At 37.5% G+C, this 17349-nt stretch overlaps 1 protein-coding gene across 5 annotated transcripts in view; it reads right to left on the reverse strand.

The window, feature by feature from the left end:
- The window catches only part of LAMA2 (laminin subunit alpha 2), a 373593-nt gene that overhangs the window by 54847 nt on the left and 301397 nt on the right, over positions 1–17349 (reverse strand). For all 5 annotated transcript variants that reach the window (XM_087775778.1, XM_087775777.1, XM_087775776.1 and 2 more), the window contains 2 exons: positions 14097–14235; positions 7683–7785 (listed from right to left, as the gene is read on the reverse strand). In XM_087775778.1, coding sequence (XP_087631904.1) covers positions 7683–7785; positions 14097–14235 — 242 coding nt within the window. The remainder of the gene's footprint in view (positions 1–7682; positions 7786–14096; positions 14236–17349) is intronic.

The following is a 17349-nucleotide window of genomic DNA, read 5'->3' on the forward strand; positions in this document are numbered from 1 at the left end:
TTAAGGGGGTTGTCTGGGATGAGTGGGTTGAACATAGTGTGAAAGAGGAAAGATCAATTAGGTCAGCTTACTGTTGCAATTAGATTGGCCAGAGCCCAGTTCTCTTCTATTTTCTCAAAGATAACCAGTGTTGACATAACATCTGAGGAAAACACATGAGACCACCCTAGCACTGACCATCAATATGAGGAGACTGAGGTTATTATGAAATAATATTATGAAATAAACACACTCATTTTGGGAGGGGAAAGCCTGCCTAGTAAATAAAACTCAAAGCTAAGAATTTGTTCGAACTGAAGAACTAGTACAAATCAAAGGCACAGGTGTGTCATATTTAGTACATTACAGATGAAAATGATGTTGTCCTTTACAGGTAAGTTCCTATCCTTCAGCAGTTGCTTTGAATAAAAATTACGGTGTTTTTTTGAACAGTATCCAGCATAGCAATAATTTTTCAAACTCTCAAAAGTGAGATTCCAGCTAAGCTTCATGGGTATTTAAACAGACATTATTTCAAAATTTAGAAGTAAAGTTTGGCACAGAAAATGCCAGTTAATGCTTAAACTGCTTTCTCAGGGGGCATTTTTCATCCTTTCTTCATATCAATATGGAACTCTTTGGAACAGATAGCTGGTAATTTCTTACCTTAAAGGCAGGCCCTATTGGGAAACTAATTCAACATCACTGTGCTTGATAGCAGGAAGAGGAGAATAATTTGTAGAAACGGAATTCAGGATACGAAATATGACTATGACCTTCAGATATGTGACAGGTTCTTGAAAATAAACACCTAGTTTTTGGATACTTATCCAAGTAGATACTGGGATAGGAAAACACATTGGAGATTAGGTTTATCGGTGAATTATAGTCACATACTTGTCAAAAACAAAAAGCATGTCTTTTTATTAAGGGACAATATTTAGATGTATCATTGGTACTCCAGCATCTCCAACAGCATCAAGGCTGTAACCCTTTTGTAAGAGAATAAACAGAATAATGGATTAAAACGAAGGATTGTGGTTCATATTGCACAAATTCTAGAATGTAAAGCATCTTAAAACTAGACACGCAAGAAGCAATTTGTAATGAGAAAAATCAAACAAAATGTATATTACCTACAAGAAATCATCAACTAAATTTTCCAAGACTATAGTAAGCCTGAAATAGCGGATGGAATTTAAATGAGGATCATACTTTTGTTGTTAGACCCTTTGAAATGTTATTCAGGAAGAAATCTGTTTGCTTTATTTAAATTAGAGGAACACACAGGACTGCAGGAGTGCCTGGAGGTAAGCCTTCATTTCTGCAAAATGTCCTGCAGAGGAACAGGACATTTGTGTGAACTGTAAGAGGCACAGTTAACACCAGAGTAAAGTTGGAAAGAATCATATAAATTGTAAGATCACCCTTCTGGGGTAGGTACTGATCTCTTCTCCCTGATGACCAATGATAGGACCCAAGGCAACAGCGGGAAGATATGCCAGGGGAGGTTTAGGTTGGACATTAGGAAAAGGTTCTTCACCCAAAGGCTAGTGGAGCATTGGAACAATGTCCCCCGGGAGATAGCCATGGCGCCAAGCCTGACAACATTCAAGAAGCATTTGGACAACACCCTCAGACATATGGTGTGATTTTTGGGGTTGTCCTATGCAGGGACAGGAGTTGGACTCGATGATCCTTATGGGTCCCTTCCAACTCAGGATATTCTATGATTCTATGATTCTCTTCAAAACCACCTTTATTTTTAAACGACAGGTTTTGTCTCCACTGATGAATGAGGCTACTGGTAATGTGATGCTGATAAACTAGGATGAACTCATGAGATTCTGGTCTTAAATGCTCTGAGACTTTATCTGAGTTAATTTCTTGTTAAGCAGTAATACCAACAAAACTGTTTTAATTTCCTCCATTTAATTCTCTAGTTATGGTCTGCCTGATATTTCCTCGGTGTCTGTGGTGCCTTTTGGAATGTCAGTGTTTATAAAGTGTGTTAATATTTCTGAGATATTTGATTCATTTCTGGTGGTGGCATACTAACTTTTTTGCATAGTCTTAAATTATCTCTTTTTCTCCTCTTTACTCTGCCAGATCCAACATTATGCTAATTATTCCCCAGTTATATTTCTGAAGAATCATGTTTCCAGACTTCTGTTTTCAGCTTTGTAACCATAGCTGCAAACTGATTTTTATGGATTTTAATAACAGAAGTTTCCCTAGAACTCCTGAAATTGAATACTGAGACTCCACCTGTTTAATATTTTTTTCTTTTAATTCCTCAAATACATTTTAACTGTGTTTTTTAAAATATTACAATAATAAAGCCATAAATAAGTCCCCTGAGGGAGGCTCTTACACAAAGAGATGTGAGGAGATGCTAAGGACCGTGTCAGCTTTTCAAGGAAATTTTTCATTTTGCACAGTGATATTAACATGAAGTTGTACTTTGAAGTAACTTCTCATGCTGTAATCCAGATGGCCTCTTCTAAACACTGAGCTAATTTTGTATATGAATCACAAACTGAACTGACTTCACTTCAGCTTTCCCCCATCCTTTCATTATTAGCATTTATGAAAAATGCGGGAGCTGTGATTTGAAGGCCTACGATCCTCCAGTTAATCATAGAGGCTAGACAAAATACAGGCAGCTACAATCTAAGTTTTTCCAAACTACACAGCTTATCTGACTTGGAAGAGGTTAGTGAGTCTGCACTGAAAGATGTCAGGCACCGTCAATTTGCAGTAAAGTGTAGGTTGAGGAGTATCCTGAGAAATTTCTCTCAATCCTGTTTCCACTTGATTAGCTCTGCACAGAGATGGCACAGGATGCCAATCAATGCACTGTTTATTGTTCAAATCAACAAAACTATTCATGCATCACTGAAACTAAACCCTAAAGAGTAAGCAGGATCCTGAAGGACTTTGCAGGTATGGGCCTTTAGGTTTTCTGGCTTGGTTAACATGAACAAAAATTCTCAATTTCTGTTTATATTTCCATAGTTAAACACAGCATTACAGAATAAAGCATCATCCCTTTTTCCTCTAAGTTAATAAACTGAAATAAGTCAAATGAAAATTTAAAAAACAAAAAAAATCCCTACACTCATGTTTCATTAAGAACTCACTTAAGAACTTAGTTAATTACCATTTATATGCAGTGATATATTTTTACAAGAGACAAGTATTTACAAGTATCTGCGGAACACATACGTATGTGGCACTGGTTAATTACTGATGATATGCCACCATTGCAATCCTAGTGGAAACAGATGTCTTCTGATAGTATGACCAAATGCAGTTTTCCAAGTGAAACTATCCAAGAAGATATCATAGGGCTATGCTACCCAATGCATATCCCCCAAAACCAGAATAAAGATGGAAATCTATCAAGGAGCAACATATGCAGCTGTTTTTATTGACTGGATGCGGACAAATGAACTGTCAGTTGCACGCATCCCTTTCTCTTATCTTTGATTTTTTTTTTTTTTTCAAACAGCATTCTTGCTCCCCACAGTCTCATCCTATAAAGGGAAAGATGGGTTACAAGCTGGTTTTTTTTCCCCCTAAGACAAGCAAGACTTAGAAACTGGCATTAGGAACAAACAGGGGAAAGAGATGTAACTAGAGAAATGCAGCAAATGATGGTTAACTTTTTGAAAAGACTACTTTCAGCACTGACTGCAGTTTTTGTATAAGTATTATGTTGGTCATCAAACTAATGCAATAATTTGCTGAATGCAATATGCCAGGTCAGCAAAAATATAAAGCAGAGGAGAATACACAAACGAGGGATTTAGCTGTGCCTATCTTCTGGAAAATGTTTTAGCTAAAAATATTCATGTGTTGTCAGACAAGAGAAGTCCCCCTCAGCTTGTCAATTCTTAAGCAAAAGAAATGACATGAGCTGAATTTCAGTAGCCACCTGACACCAGTCTCCAGCTGAAGAGGAGTTTATACATCTTATTTTCACTTTTCATTGATCAGTTTTGACAAAGTCTGTATATAGTCTCAAATCTGCAATGGGGCAAGTATATTTTTAAAACAGTAAATTCAAAATTATAAGGAAGAAAAATTGCTCCTGGCAAACTGAAAATCCCTCAAGGCACAGAGAGAATGAAGCTGACAGGCAGCAGCATTCACTCATTTGTAGCCAAAATTTCAAAACTCTTTCTTAGCCAGAGCACTACATACAGATTTTGGTCTCCCACCAGGGTTATTCCTTCTAACTCCTAGCCCCACAGAGAGAGAAATGACGAAATCTCCATTTTAATAGCTTCTGCCAGAAGCTTTGCTTTGTAAGGACTGTTTCAGCAGTTTTTGGTGGTAATATAAAACATTTCTGTGATTAACAACCGTTTTATAACTAGGGTAATTGGCCACAAATCAGGGGAATGTCATAATGTAGCAAGAAAATACTCCTACCTCCATCACAGCCCAGCCTGGATTTCTGGAGTGTATATTAGTTGAGTGGCTTACGGGTCTTCATTACTTTAACTAATGTACTACCTGTAGTGCAGAGAAATTTTAAACTAACTATTCTGTCTACCAGATCTTTATAGAGCGCCCATCATCCATCCTGCACTTCCAGTCAAGACTCTGAACCGGGTGGCTTTGCAAGAATCGTAAGAAAATATCGTTCTATTAGTTTTACACTCAACTCTCACTTTCTACCCTGGAAACACCAAGACATCCAGAAGGGATTATGCTCATAATCCTAATAACATCACCCCTTTGGAGCAAGAGAGGCATGGGGAAAAAAAGAAACCTGTCATTGCATTTTATTCTTACACATCTGCATTCTGGGCACAACGTTAACTGATCTCTGTGGGTCACACTGTGGAGCACGGCCATGCTTTATCAGATGCAAAAAGGCATACCGTGAAAAGTTCAGAATGTTTGTCTGTATGAAGCACTTTAGATCTAAGACATATCAGAGAACATTAAGAGAGCTCCATCTCATTACCCTTCAGTATGGGGCAAGAACATAGACAAAGATCTAATACGTGCACTGCTCCCTGCTTGCATTAGGATTGCTTTATGAATCTTTAGACTGTTTAGACCTTTGCTTCTGAATTATTGAAACTGCTATCGATTTAAATTCTCACTGGTGTAAAATGGGAGAATAACACACTTTTTTCAAAAATCTTTGAAGCAATGTCTTACTGAAGTTCTCAGGGTTAAATTGGACAGTCCTGTGGGCACATGGAATTGACATACATCCAAATACAGACTCTATTTTATTTTGTCCTTGAAAACAGGGCACTGTGCTATGTGGAACACATGATTACTCTGATATAACTGCCCAGGGAGCACAGAAAGCTATGGACTCCACTCTGTGGCGCCTAGTCTGCTCAGAGGAACGCTGCGGCAGGCAAGAGGCAGCGCTGCTGTTGTAGCGTCTCCTATACACTAGCCATGGCAAAGTGCAGCAGTTTGCATTCCAGAAAGGGGCACTAACAACATCCCTATTCGTTTTTTTTCAGCCATGTTACTTAAATTGCACACTGGCCTCCCCTTGTAATTTTGTGATTTTCTGTAACATATTTACTGAAACACGCCCCTCCAGCCCTACAGCTGTACTGAATCTGGCAGTAGAGAGTCGCAATAAAGAACACCCTAAATATACATTCAAGATTTACTAGTAACTGTAGCCACATTTTTTTTCTCAGAGCTGCTCCAAGAAAATAATAATGTTTTTAACTTTCAAACAGTGTATGATAGTGAAATGTAATTAATGACCTTATGAAACATTATGCTTTATGACCTCATTAAATGTTATGTTTACTTGTAAACTAGTTCTGCAGTTAGAAATCCTAGACCTGCCAAAACTAAATGGAAGTGTAGTAATAGCCAAAAGATGACTCTAAGTTGTATGGATCTCATCCTTCATGCTGTATGCTTTTCATAATGCATCTCCCAGAAGGCCAACAAAAATTTTGTATGTTAAAACCTGAAAGACTGAGCTCTATTATAAAAATCTGTCTTGTTTATAATAAAAAGTATTTTAACTACTCTAGCACGACAGGGAAGCTTCAGGCATCATGTCTGTGTCAAGCAGTTTAAATCTCAACCTTGAATATTTACTGTGTGTGATTTTTCTAGTTCTGATGCATGAAACAAAAATAAACCCCCAGCTTGATTTTCAGATCCTATGATGAGCAAAAAGTATCGTATCATAGCTGTTTTTCTCTCCTCATCTTTATTTCTTCCAAGTCCTAAATCTGTTTTCTCACATAGGTTTTTAAGTGCTGTGCTTTTCCCATCCTTGTGGTTAATTCCAGGTTAACCCTATTATAGCTTTGAATTGAATCAGATTAAACTATAATGTATCTAGTATGAAAGAATCTTTCAAAAACTACAGTGACTGGACACAATCTTCTCAAAATATACACAACAAAATTTCAAATTACAAAAGGGAGGGGATTACAGTGTACTAATTTGGAATAAACCACAAAGTTATCAACTTGAACTTCTTCTGTCTAGGCTAATCAAAATATTACTCAGTATTTTGATGAAAGACCTTCAAAATAGTTGTATGGAGGACTCAGTTAATTGATCCTCCTCTCGGACTTTACTAACCAATGGCATAAAGACTATGCTCCTAAGTTGCTTTCTTTGTTATATGTAAAAACAAAGCAATTAAAGCAGTAACGTTTAACATTTTTCACAAAGGCAGATGCGTGAAACTCAGTGTTGGCCTACTTGAAAGTGGATAATTGTATCATGCTTATTTCCCCTCAGGTTTAGTTGAAATGAATTATTTTTTCAGTTCCTTTCTAAGAGTGCTGTGGAGAAAGAAGTGTTGAGTACTGTTGAACAGATGCTTCATTAGTGCTGCAATAAGTATTTTCTTAGAGGACCTATAAAACAATCTGTCTGGCTAAAGATGCAAGAAATAAATTGCTTTTGGTTGCAATGATCAGAAGATCATTGAATAATAAGCTCAGAACAGATGTTTGTCTAAAGATCATTTTTCTCCTTCTGACCAACGGTTATTCCTCACTGATGTTTGTCTAAGCTGTTTTCAAAGATTTTCAAAGGTCGAATCTCCCTAATCTCCTCAGTAATCAATTCCAGTACTTCTGTATTTTAATTACAAGGAAGATTTTCCTAATACGTGATCTGTATTAGTGCATTTGAGATATCTTAGTCCCATCTTCTTTGGAGAAACCTTGACATAACTGAAGAATATTAAGTCCCTACTAAATTGTCTCTTTTTCAGTCTACAAATTTAAATTATTTCAATCTTTCTCCTCATCCCTCCTCCACTAGATCTCCAATTAGTCTTCATGATGTCTCAGGACTCTCTGCATAAATAAATTTAAATTTAATGCTAGGCTGGTTTTGTACTAATTTTCTGCTAGAACATTTAGTATATCAGAACCAGTATTTCCATCCCCTTCTCCTCCCCAGTTACTCTTGCTCTTACTGTAGTTAGCAAGAGAAGACCAAGGCTCCATCCTCCTCAGCCTTCCTGTCCAAGAAACGGACAGAGGGGACAAGCATCCCTGTATAATGCCTGGACCCAAAACAGAAAAATCTTGTTCACTGATACATTGTTCAATTTCAGATCAGATAATGAATTATACTTTCTTCTACTGATACGGCTTCTTCATACTGGAAGAATAGCAGTCTCACAGTTTTTCTTGCGTTTAATGGGCCTGAATGCCATATACCGCACATACCTTTAACATCATTTTCTAACATCTTGGCTTCATTAAGGACCCTGAAGCTTTTCTGAAGAGAGCTCTTGGCGCCATCCTTCAATGATCCTTGAGGACCAGATGTCTGTAGACAAACAAGCAGTGTCATACACACAGGAAAGTCTGAAGTCATACAGCGTATATGAAGATGATCTAAGTGAACCATCATCTAAATTTTAAATGAGTATCAGTGTGCTCTGAATTATATCCCATTGCAATTTGCCATTATTGGTCTACAAGAGACAAAAAAAAACTTCTCTAATCAATTTCCTTTTGTTTTTATGGGAAGCCAGATCTCTTTTGGAATACCAGTGATGACTTTAATAAAAAGAGAAAATGTTTATAGTGTTAAAGAAACAGGTTTGACTCTAGGAGCAAAACTTTGTCCAAAGCAAAAAGACAAACAAAGAAAAAGACATTTCAACTTGAACGTGGGTTTCTCCCTACAGCTAGGGACACACCACCATGCAGTACAGTATTTCTCCCTAACAGCAGCTACAGTGCCTTTAGAAGCCAGACTGGATCTGATGATCCAAATTCTACTATTGGCAACAGAGATACCTTTGCGGTTAAATTTGAGAATTCTAATTGCTAGGTCAGTAAAGGAAATATAATATAAAATAAATAGAGTTTAAAAAGAAAGACAAACTGCAGTTAATCTGAAAGACTTTTATTACTAAATAACCATCCTTCATCATATCATGCTACTTAAGGATCTTTCTTCTGAAAAACATCCATCTCTATTTTCAGTGCAGAGATTGATCAATAGATAGAATGATTTTTTCTAAATTAGATTAGTATTTTCAGTCGGTAGGAAATGCTCTAGGTTTTGAACCACTTACTGTTCAGTTTGTAAGACTGAACTCAGGTCACACATCATACTGAATACATTTCTTTGAGAATACTCCTGACAGCCAGATAACATTCTATATTAGTCATGGGTCGTAGCCTTGTAACTAGTATGTAATTAGGAAGCAGCTACTTTTCATTTTCCAGGGCAGATACATATACTCAAAAATTAACTATGTGTCAATTAAATGACACAGTTATTATTGCTATTCATTATTTATATAATGAGCAAGCCCAGAGGTGGTATTTTGAGTACTACTGAATCTTTGTTGCTTTTTGATGACACTGTAAAAAACACATATTGGACTTGCCCATTTCTTTTTCTTTTAAAAATCTTAGGGAATGCTTTGGGTACTTGCAAAATTCAGAACTAAGTTGTTTGTTACAGGATATCTCATGGCATATGTCACCATGTCACAGGGATATAGCTATTAAAGATTCCTGGTATTCATACAACATGTAAATGTATGCTTAGCTTTCATCATAGGCTAAGTGATTTTAAGAAGGCCCACATGACTGCCATATTTCCAAGCTCGCTTGAAATATTAAGCTGTGTACACAAATTCCTTTCAACATCAACAGAAACTATACATTCAAAGGATGAACAAAATTAGCATCTTATAGATTTTCTTTATCACGTAATACAAGTAGCACTGGTAACGGAAAAATACATATAAACCAGGAAAAACAAAGACTATCCAATTAAGCAAAAGACTGCTCCTGAAGGAAGAACGTTTGGCCAGATTTTGTGGCAGATGCACCTGTCAAATCAGATAATACTTTTATATTCCTTTTCCCATTAGCAACAGAACCCAGAATATGATCACTCTGTGGCCATGGACTTAAAAAATAATGATTGTTATTATTATTAAATGACTTGGCATGGTTGGCTGGCTGTTACAGCAGTGAATATTCAATACAATGAAGTTGGAAGGCCAGGTTTACAAGGCAAAACCCAAGAAGTTCATCAATTCAGGCACAATAATTGGGCATGTGCTGACAATTAGTCAGAAAGAGATTTCAGCACAAAGTTAATACTAGAGAAGCCCCTTCAGAGACAAATACACTTGTACTGATTAAAAGCTTTATTTTATATTTATTTTAAAATAATTCTGAAAGGGAGGATTAATCAAGAATTCTGATGCAAAATATACTTTTTTTGCTCTCTTTTCTTGTGGCTTATGAGATGTTGAGTTATGATGAAGTCAATAAAGAAAAAAAAACATTTTCTGGCTTTGTGTGAGGTGAGTTTGTGTGCTTGTGGTAAGCCTGGATCATGATGAACCCCTCTATGATTTAATAAGACTGACAGCCAAGGGTCTTTGATATTATTTTCTAAATTGGGACACCTGCTGTAAAAAAAGAAAAAAAAAGTAAGAAAAGATTGTGATTCAAGATAAATTGGAAAATCGCAGGGTCTCAGGAATCTAATTTGTTCTAATTCTGCCTCTTCCAGAGCATCCATAACCTGGGAATACCTTCCTCACCCTGTACCTTCCTACACGCCCCCTACCCTCCCCACATAATCTCTGTGCAGTTTGACTGCTTTCAGCACCTTGTGGCAGAAGTGGGATCTCATCACATATCCAAACAATGCAATCTCAACCATGGTTTAGAAGCATAAGTGCTGTTATAATAATATAATACAAAATGCTGCCACTGAAACTATACATCATCCTTAATGGTCTGGTTTTTTTCCTATCCATGGCTTAGCAAAAATTTTAACAAAGTTTAACAGCAAAAGAAAAACAGCTATCAGATTACAGAAAAACTCTATGAATTGATAATTAGCAGATAATTTCGGGTAAGGAAAGAATTTAGGAAGAATATCCCCTCTGTCTTCCTTTTTCTGGTATTTCAATGAATCTTGAACCCTGTCAAACAGCCCAGCTTCTGCAGGAGTGGCAGAAAGATTTCAGTTCAGCCCATAGTCTGGTGGGTTATGGCATTCTTCTGGGTTGGAGGAAATCTCTCCAGATCTCCTAGGGACGACTGTGTGAATCACTGACATCGCAGTAACAGGGAAATGTGCTACAGTCTGCAAGTTTGAATAGGATCAGGCATAGTCACAGCATTTTGTGAAGACTTCCCTGACAGCACATGCTGGGCATGGTCTGAACACGTATCAGACTGAGAGCTGCCAGGGACTTTGCAGAAAGGATTTTTTTCTGAAGTTTCGTGAATGGAGGTGAACATGAAGTAGGCACCATGTTGCCCAAACCTGCTGGCATGTTGGTGATTTTGGTCACATGCAGAGGTACAGCTCTAAGCATGGATGTAAATGCACTAGGACAGTTTTGAGAATCACATACTTGAACTTACACACATAGAAGGTATTTTATAGACCTAAATACTAGTTCACATCAGTAAAAAATAGTTCTGCCTTATTAAATTTAATTATTTTCTTTTCACATACACTTTTACCCTGGGAAGTTTTCACCTATGCAAGTGAGGGCTACTCTCATTTTTACCAGTCCTGAAGACAGCTGAGCATTCTGAAGTACCAAAACGTTACAAATGATTTGCACCTCAGGAAATCCTCACGAGGAGGATGGCTAGGCAGCTTTATGCCATTACCACGTAAGGAAACCTAGACACCCAACATAACTGTCAGGGTACCACAACAAAGAAAATCAAAAGCAAAGAAGTAATCAGGACCCTAAACACCCAACATGTCACCTGTGGTTTCAGTTACTAGCCTATAAGCCCTCTCTAAAAAGCTTAAGAATAATCACACTTTTTCGAGATGTATTGTAAAACTATGATTCTGATCTGTGAGACACAAGCTGGAGCTATTAACATGACTCCTCTCTTCAGTCAGTTACTGCCTTGGCTAAGTAATGGGATGTTGAAGCTGCTTGAATGCTAGAGATTTCTCATCTGTGGTTAAATTCATTTTGCTTTTAAAAGGGAGAGCAAATCCATCATGAAAAGCTCGGGAGGAATTTTTCTGTCATATTTTTAATATATTTTTTTCTAGTAATTTATCAGGCTTCCTGTAATCACGATGGATTTTAAGCATCTTTTTGTTCTTGCTTTTAGCAACACTAGCTTAATTTGAAAACAAAGTAATTTTCCCATTACAAACCAAAATACAAAAACCCACTGAGATATCACTAAGGTTCTTGTAAATTATTCGCTCCAGTGACATAGAGGGTGGAATCTAAAACTCAGTCTTGTCCCTACCATCTCTACTTCATGCACCAGCTTGCTGCTGTTGGGAAACCTTCTTCCCCCTGCCTCAACATTATAATTGCTCAATGGGAGAGGCTAGGCTCAGGGGTGCATGTGAGCTTCATCCCTTTTCTCTATTATCTGCTAGCATCTGGAGAGCACAGTGTTTTATAGAAGGTAGGCACCCACAACTGCTCTCATAAAGAAGAGAACATGGCTCCATCTTTCAAAGGGAGGGGAAAGACATGATGTCTGTCTTCTACACAGGGTCCCAAAGAGCACCTTCTCAGGAAGGAGGGGACAGAGTTTCTAGGGGCTTCTCAGTCTGGGGGGGCTCAAATCCCCAAATACTGCCTTCTAGGAGAGTGCTTGAACCATGGTGCTCCAGACAGCTCTGAGTGAGGGTACACTCCCACTCCCATTCTGAAGCTCAGCTAAAAGTAAGTTCCTTGGGGCCTGCAGAAAGAGGGAGCCTGATTTACCCGGTTAGCAGTTAAGCTCTGCACTTCGGACGAGCAAACATTCAACAGTCTTTGCATTAAAAAAAAAAAAAAAAAAAAAAAAAATAGAACAGCGAAATGATGACTGAACTTCACAATTAACATATTTTTTAAATCTGGCCCTAAATCCTCACATGATCATTTACCAAAAAATGGTTAAATTCTACCTTGCTCCACAGCAATTTGATTACCTCTATATCAAGTCAAGTACATTTAAAAGGCAGCAGCTCCCTCCATTTTCTTCTTTATCAGCTGGATCCCTGTTACACATATACAGCTCATAACAAAACCAAAGCTCCCTCTAATGAATACATGCAATGGAGATGCTTAAAACCTCACCTTAATAATATCTTTCCTAGTCTCTTTCATTGCTACTCGCTTGCCTCTATTTACATCATATTGTCCATTTTCACCTCCATCCCTTTCAAATTATCTATCCACTTTGTCTCCATGGTATAATCAGCCGGTTCACTACACGATATATACTCTTTTGTAGCCATACTGTAATTCCTTGCTTTGTTTCTTCACTGCTGTAGGTGCCTTTTTTTCCTATTCAGTCCCTGAAACAGCTGCCTGCCTCACTCACTGCGAGTCATGAAAGGAGCAAAAGATAGCTATCTGTATTAAATCCTAATGAGAAGAAAAAAAAATCCACAGCTCTTTATTTACTTCTGCAGTACAATTAGGAGTTCCAGTGAAACAAATAACTATTTACAGAGAACTAGCGCATACTAATGCGTGAGGTGAAATTTTTTCATCAAGAGAGAAATATAGTAATTAGTGTCAACTTCTATTTCAAATAACAATGTAAACAGCCTAAATATATTAAAATTTTTGTGCAGTGGCTAGGTCACTTTATCCCTCTCCTAAATACAGACCTTTACAGCATGTGATTGCTTTTGCTATTCTCATAATCCGTTTGACTGAAGTAGCTCTCTGCAAGCTACCTTTATTCATGTACAAGTGCTGTAACTATAAGTTGCTTCTGTTCATCTATATGTTTCTGTATCAAATATAGGGTTTGGCAATTTCATATTACACTCTCATTTCCTCGTGTTTCTGTGTGCCTGTGAAGTGCACATAGTTGCTCTCTGACCAACTTCCACAAATTAGCCATTAACTCCTTTGATATTTGACATAAAATAATTTTGGTTATGAACGTTTTCTGCTCACAGTATATGCATTAAGGAGCTGAGTTCCTCGTTATGACTCAGGCTGGAGAGCTCGCTTTACCTTACAAACCTATTTTTAAAAGTTCTCTCCGTTTTCTCCGAAAATTTGCATGCAGTACCTCTTAGTGAGAATAAGATTTCTCTGCAAAAAATGGCAGAGTTCACAAAAGAAGCTGTATGGTTTCTATGAATAAACTTTCTGCTCCCCTCCTACAATTCTCCATTTCTAGAATTCTGCTAGCTGAATGCTCAGAGAAGTGCCTCTGAGCATTTTCGTGGAACTAGAGGGTGAAGAGTTAATTAAGGTATGGAGTTCTTTAGATGTGTACAAAACATTCGTTAAACATAAACTAGCTTTATTGAGTATCACATGACCTACACTCCTGACTCAAAGCTTTCCTGCAGCAGCTGTTGGCTTGAGCCACAGACATAGACTGAAAGGTAGAAGACAGAGGGAGGAAGAACAGTAGACAAAAAGGGAAAGAAAAATAAGGAACAGGAGTTAGGAACAAATGGGGATGTAGTTTGAAGGTACGTGTAGCTCTGACAGGGGCATAGCTTTCTCATCTCAACACAAGAATCTATGGTGGCGGGGGTCTCTAAATAAAGTCGTAAGATGGCAAAACATGGATCTGAGATAAGGTGTAGCACATTTCCACAGAAAATCTAAGCCTGCTTCCCAATTTACTTATTTTTCTTACCGCTTGCATAGCTTCATTTGCAAGAGCCTTGGCTTCCTTGGCAACTTTTTCAGCTTCATCTGTGTAATCCTTGATGTTAGTATAAGCATTGAAAGCAAGTGTGGCATTGAAAGAGATGTTTTTTGCTTCAGCAAGAATTCTGTTGGGATGGGAAAAGTAAACACACTATTAAACCTGCTATCAGAGCTCAACAGAACATAGTATCCTACTTTTTCAAACCCAACAGCCTGTATTTCTAAGGCATTTCTTTAGAGAGCAATGCTACACTTGAGATTTCAGGAGTTCTGGCATCATGTGTTTAATGGAATTCACATTTTATCTATGCAGAAAGACATAAAAAAGTGTGGGCTAAAAGAGGAGGTTCTGTGAGATAAAAATGGATGAGACACTGAGAAAAGACAGTGTAGTGCTTAACACTATAATGCAGATAACATATTCGTAATGTGGGTTTATAGATTATGTGTTGAGCCAGGCAACTCAATGAATTTTGTGCTGTATGAATATGGGGGGATCATCATAGGCATGTGTTAAAGCAAAATGTACGAACAGCTAATTTCTTGGTCTGGATGCCGAATACGGAAATGCCAGGTTTGGAGATCTCACTGTCCAAACCAAATGCTAAATGTTAATTTTGCTGACCAAAATGAAAAACATAACCAATAATGCTTCATATTGAATGGGGTGTTCCATTTACATGAAATACTCTATTCTAATAACTATAATTAGATTAAAAAGTAATTATAAACACATAATATTTCCTGGTGCAGGGACTCGAGCTCAGCTAACCCCCTTTCAGGGGAACTTCTAGCCAGCAGGCTGGAGAAATCACTTTTCTTGCACTCTGTATGATATATTCAAATATTTTCTGCAAAGAAGTACTGCACCTACAGAATTAACTTGAAGACATCTATCTCAGAATACATTATGCCTGATGCCTATGATGCTTTTCCTGAATAAATGGTAAATGGGCTAAAGTCCCTGCTTGAACTGGACAAGAATGGATTTGAACTTGGATTTTTGCCTCTCTGGGAAATGTTCTAGCCATCAAGGTATATGGCAATACAAGGGAGGCAGGGATTACTCCTGCTGGACCTGTTCCAGCTTGTATAAAATACTTAAGTCATTGAGACAGTGTGTGTGGAAGAAAGAGAAATTCATTCTCTAACCTAGTAATTAACCTATTCTCTGGGGACAGCTGGGCTCCAATCCTTGCTTCAATGAGTATTTAATGATTTCTACAAAATGCAACAGGAAAGACGAAGGGGATGGAAGGTATGCTCCCTGGACTCCGCATGTAGTTAATAGAGGGAGAGAGATTCCCTTTAGGCTACTGCAGAAACAGCATGACTGAGCCGCCTCTGCATCACCCCTGGAAAAGCATATCTCCTTCCTCAACTACAGATGGAGCTCACTAGGCTATAGGAAGTTTTTGTGATGATCTCTTAGAGAAATGAGCAGCCCAGAACGGCTCTCTAGCTAGTAGCTCAAGTACTGCTTAGAAATATGGTTCAAATCTCTTCTGGTTAGGAGGGAACTGAACTGAATTTGCCAAATACCAATGATATTTACTCATCAGCAGGCAATTACCCATAAGGGAGAAGCCTATACTAATACCTCCTTGTATACAGGAAAAATAACTATTTTTTCTAGGTTAAATTAACGAACTGTTTCATGTTCTAACTCTCAAGAGAACATCCTCACCATCAATCAATTTACTATTTGAAGCCTTAGCGGGTGATTGAAGAGAAAGGGCTCTCCCTCAATTTCTCCTGTAAGACTTTCCGGCAAATTTAGTATTAACTGAAAGACACCCAAGTGCCAGTTGTGAAGACAGATACATTTTTGAATTCCTAAGACAGATAGAGACTGCATATTCCTGTAAAGTATGACGGTTTAATGTCAGTGCATGAAGTAAACAGCTTTCTCCTGATGCAGGACTACATAGCACCTTGGTATTTCTTTCTCCTTTGAAATTATTTATCTGACCACATTAGAAATTTTAATTTTCAACAATCTGTTTTTAGATATAGTTTTTTAATGTCCTTGATTCTGCATTTTTTATAGTATATCTTGAGAACCTGAGGTTGCCATCCAGATCAGATAGAAGTATACATGGTACTGCTATACCACAGTGAATGCGACTTTAAACACTACCCTAAACTCTCTAAGGCCAAGCTGTCAGCCTATGTTAAGACAGAAGCACATGCACGCATCCATAAAAAAGTCTATGTTTAGCACAGTTAAAAACCTCTATCTCACACTATGTCTTTCCAACATTTCATTAAGGAGGCAAAATATTCTTTTCTGTCTATGTTTTCTCTACTTAGTTCCTCCATGCCAACTTCCCATGTAGTTGGATATTTATATCCAAATTCAGTACTGTGGTTGGATGTGACAGTAGTCACCTACTTTAGGCCCGGAGATGCCTCACAAAACTGACATGTCCTAATCAGACAGTGCACATACCATTTACAAAAGCCACGTTTGTCTAGAAACAGTGCCCTTCAAATCCTTTTTTACTTAGGAAACCACAGCTATCATTATTTTATATACTCCTCAAAACATGAATTACACTGAATATCTGGAGTAGTATGACTACACTATATACGAAGCCAGTAATTTTACAATTATCAGACACTATCAGAAATAATTCTGTGCCTTTTCCTCAAAATTACAGATGCTGGCAAGAAAAAAATGTGTTAAGCATCTGCTCACAAGTCTTCGGGATATTAAAGTCTTCAGGTAGATCTAAAAGATGTAAGCAACAAAAAAGGAGCATATTGTTGATGTTAAAAAAATTATATCTTTTTTTTTTATTCGTGCAGTGCTTTTGAGAAAATAAAACTCTGAAGCTATGCTGGTGACAGGTTCAAGAGGCAGAATACCCATGATCTATTTCTGAGTATTTCTGTTGCAAATTACACTTACTTTTTATGGCTTGCTTTCTTAAATGCAAAAAATGCAATAAAACAAAAGACACCCCTCGTCTTCCCCCCAAAAAAAAACCCAACAAACCCAAAACAAAACAAAAAAAACCCTTACCTTCTATCCTTTCCAGGAAACTATATTCATGATGAGTTATAAAGTAGCATACTTCTGAAAGGGCTGTGGTCATATAAACCAAGGGCACTGCAATTCTCACTTATATTTAAGAACGCGATAGTGGTAAACAGAAACTGAAGTTTCTGTACTTAAGTTTAAGCATTTTGGCCTGTGACAACTACTCATTTTAGGAGAGCGTTTTGAAACCACT

The sequence above is a fragment of the Nipponia nippon genome, unplaced genomic scaffold (assembly GCF_047370975.1).
Source record: "Nipponia nippon isolate SJK-2023a ecotype South Korea unplaced genomic scaffold, ASM4737097v1 scaffold_4, whole genome shotgun sequence".
Lineage (NCBI taxonomy): Eukaryota > Metazoa > Chordata > Aves > Pelecaniformes > Threskiornithidae > Nipponia > Nipponia nippon.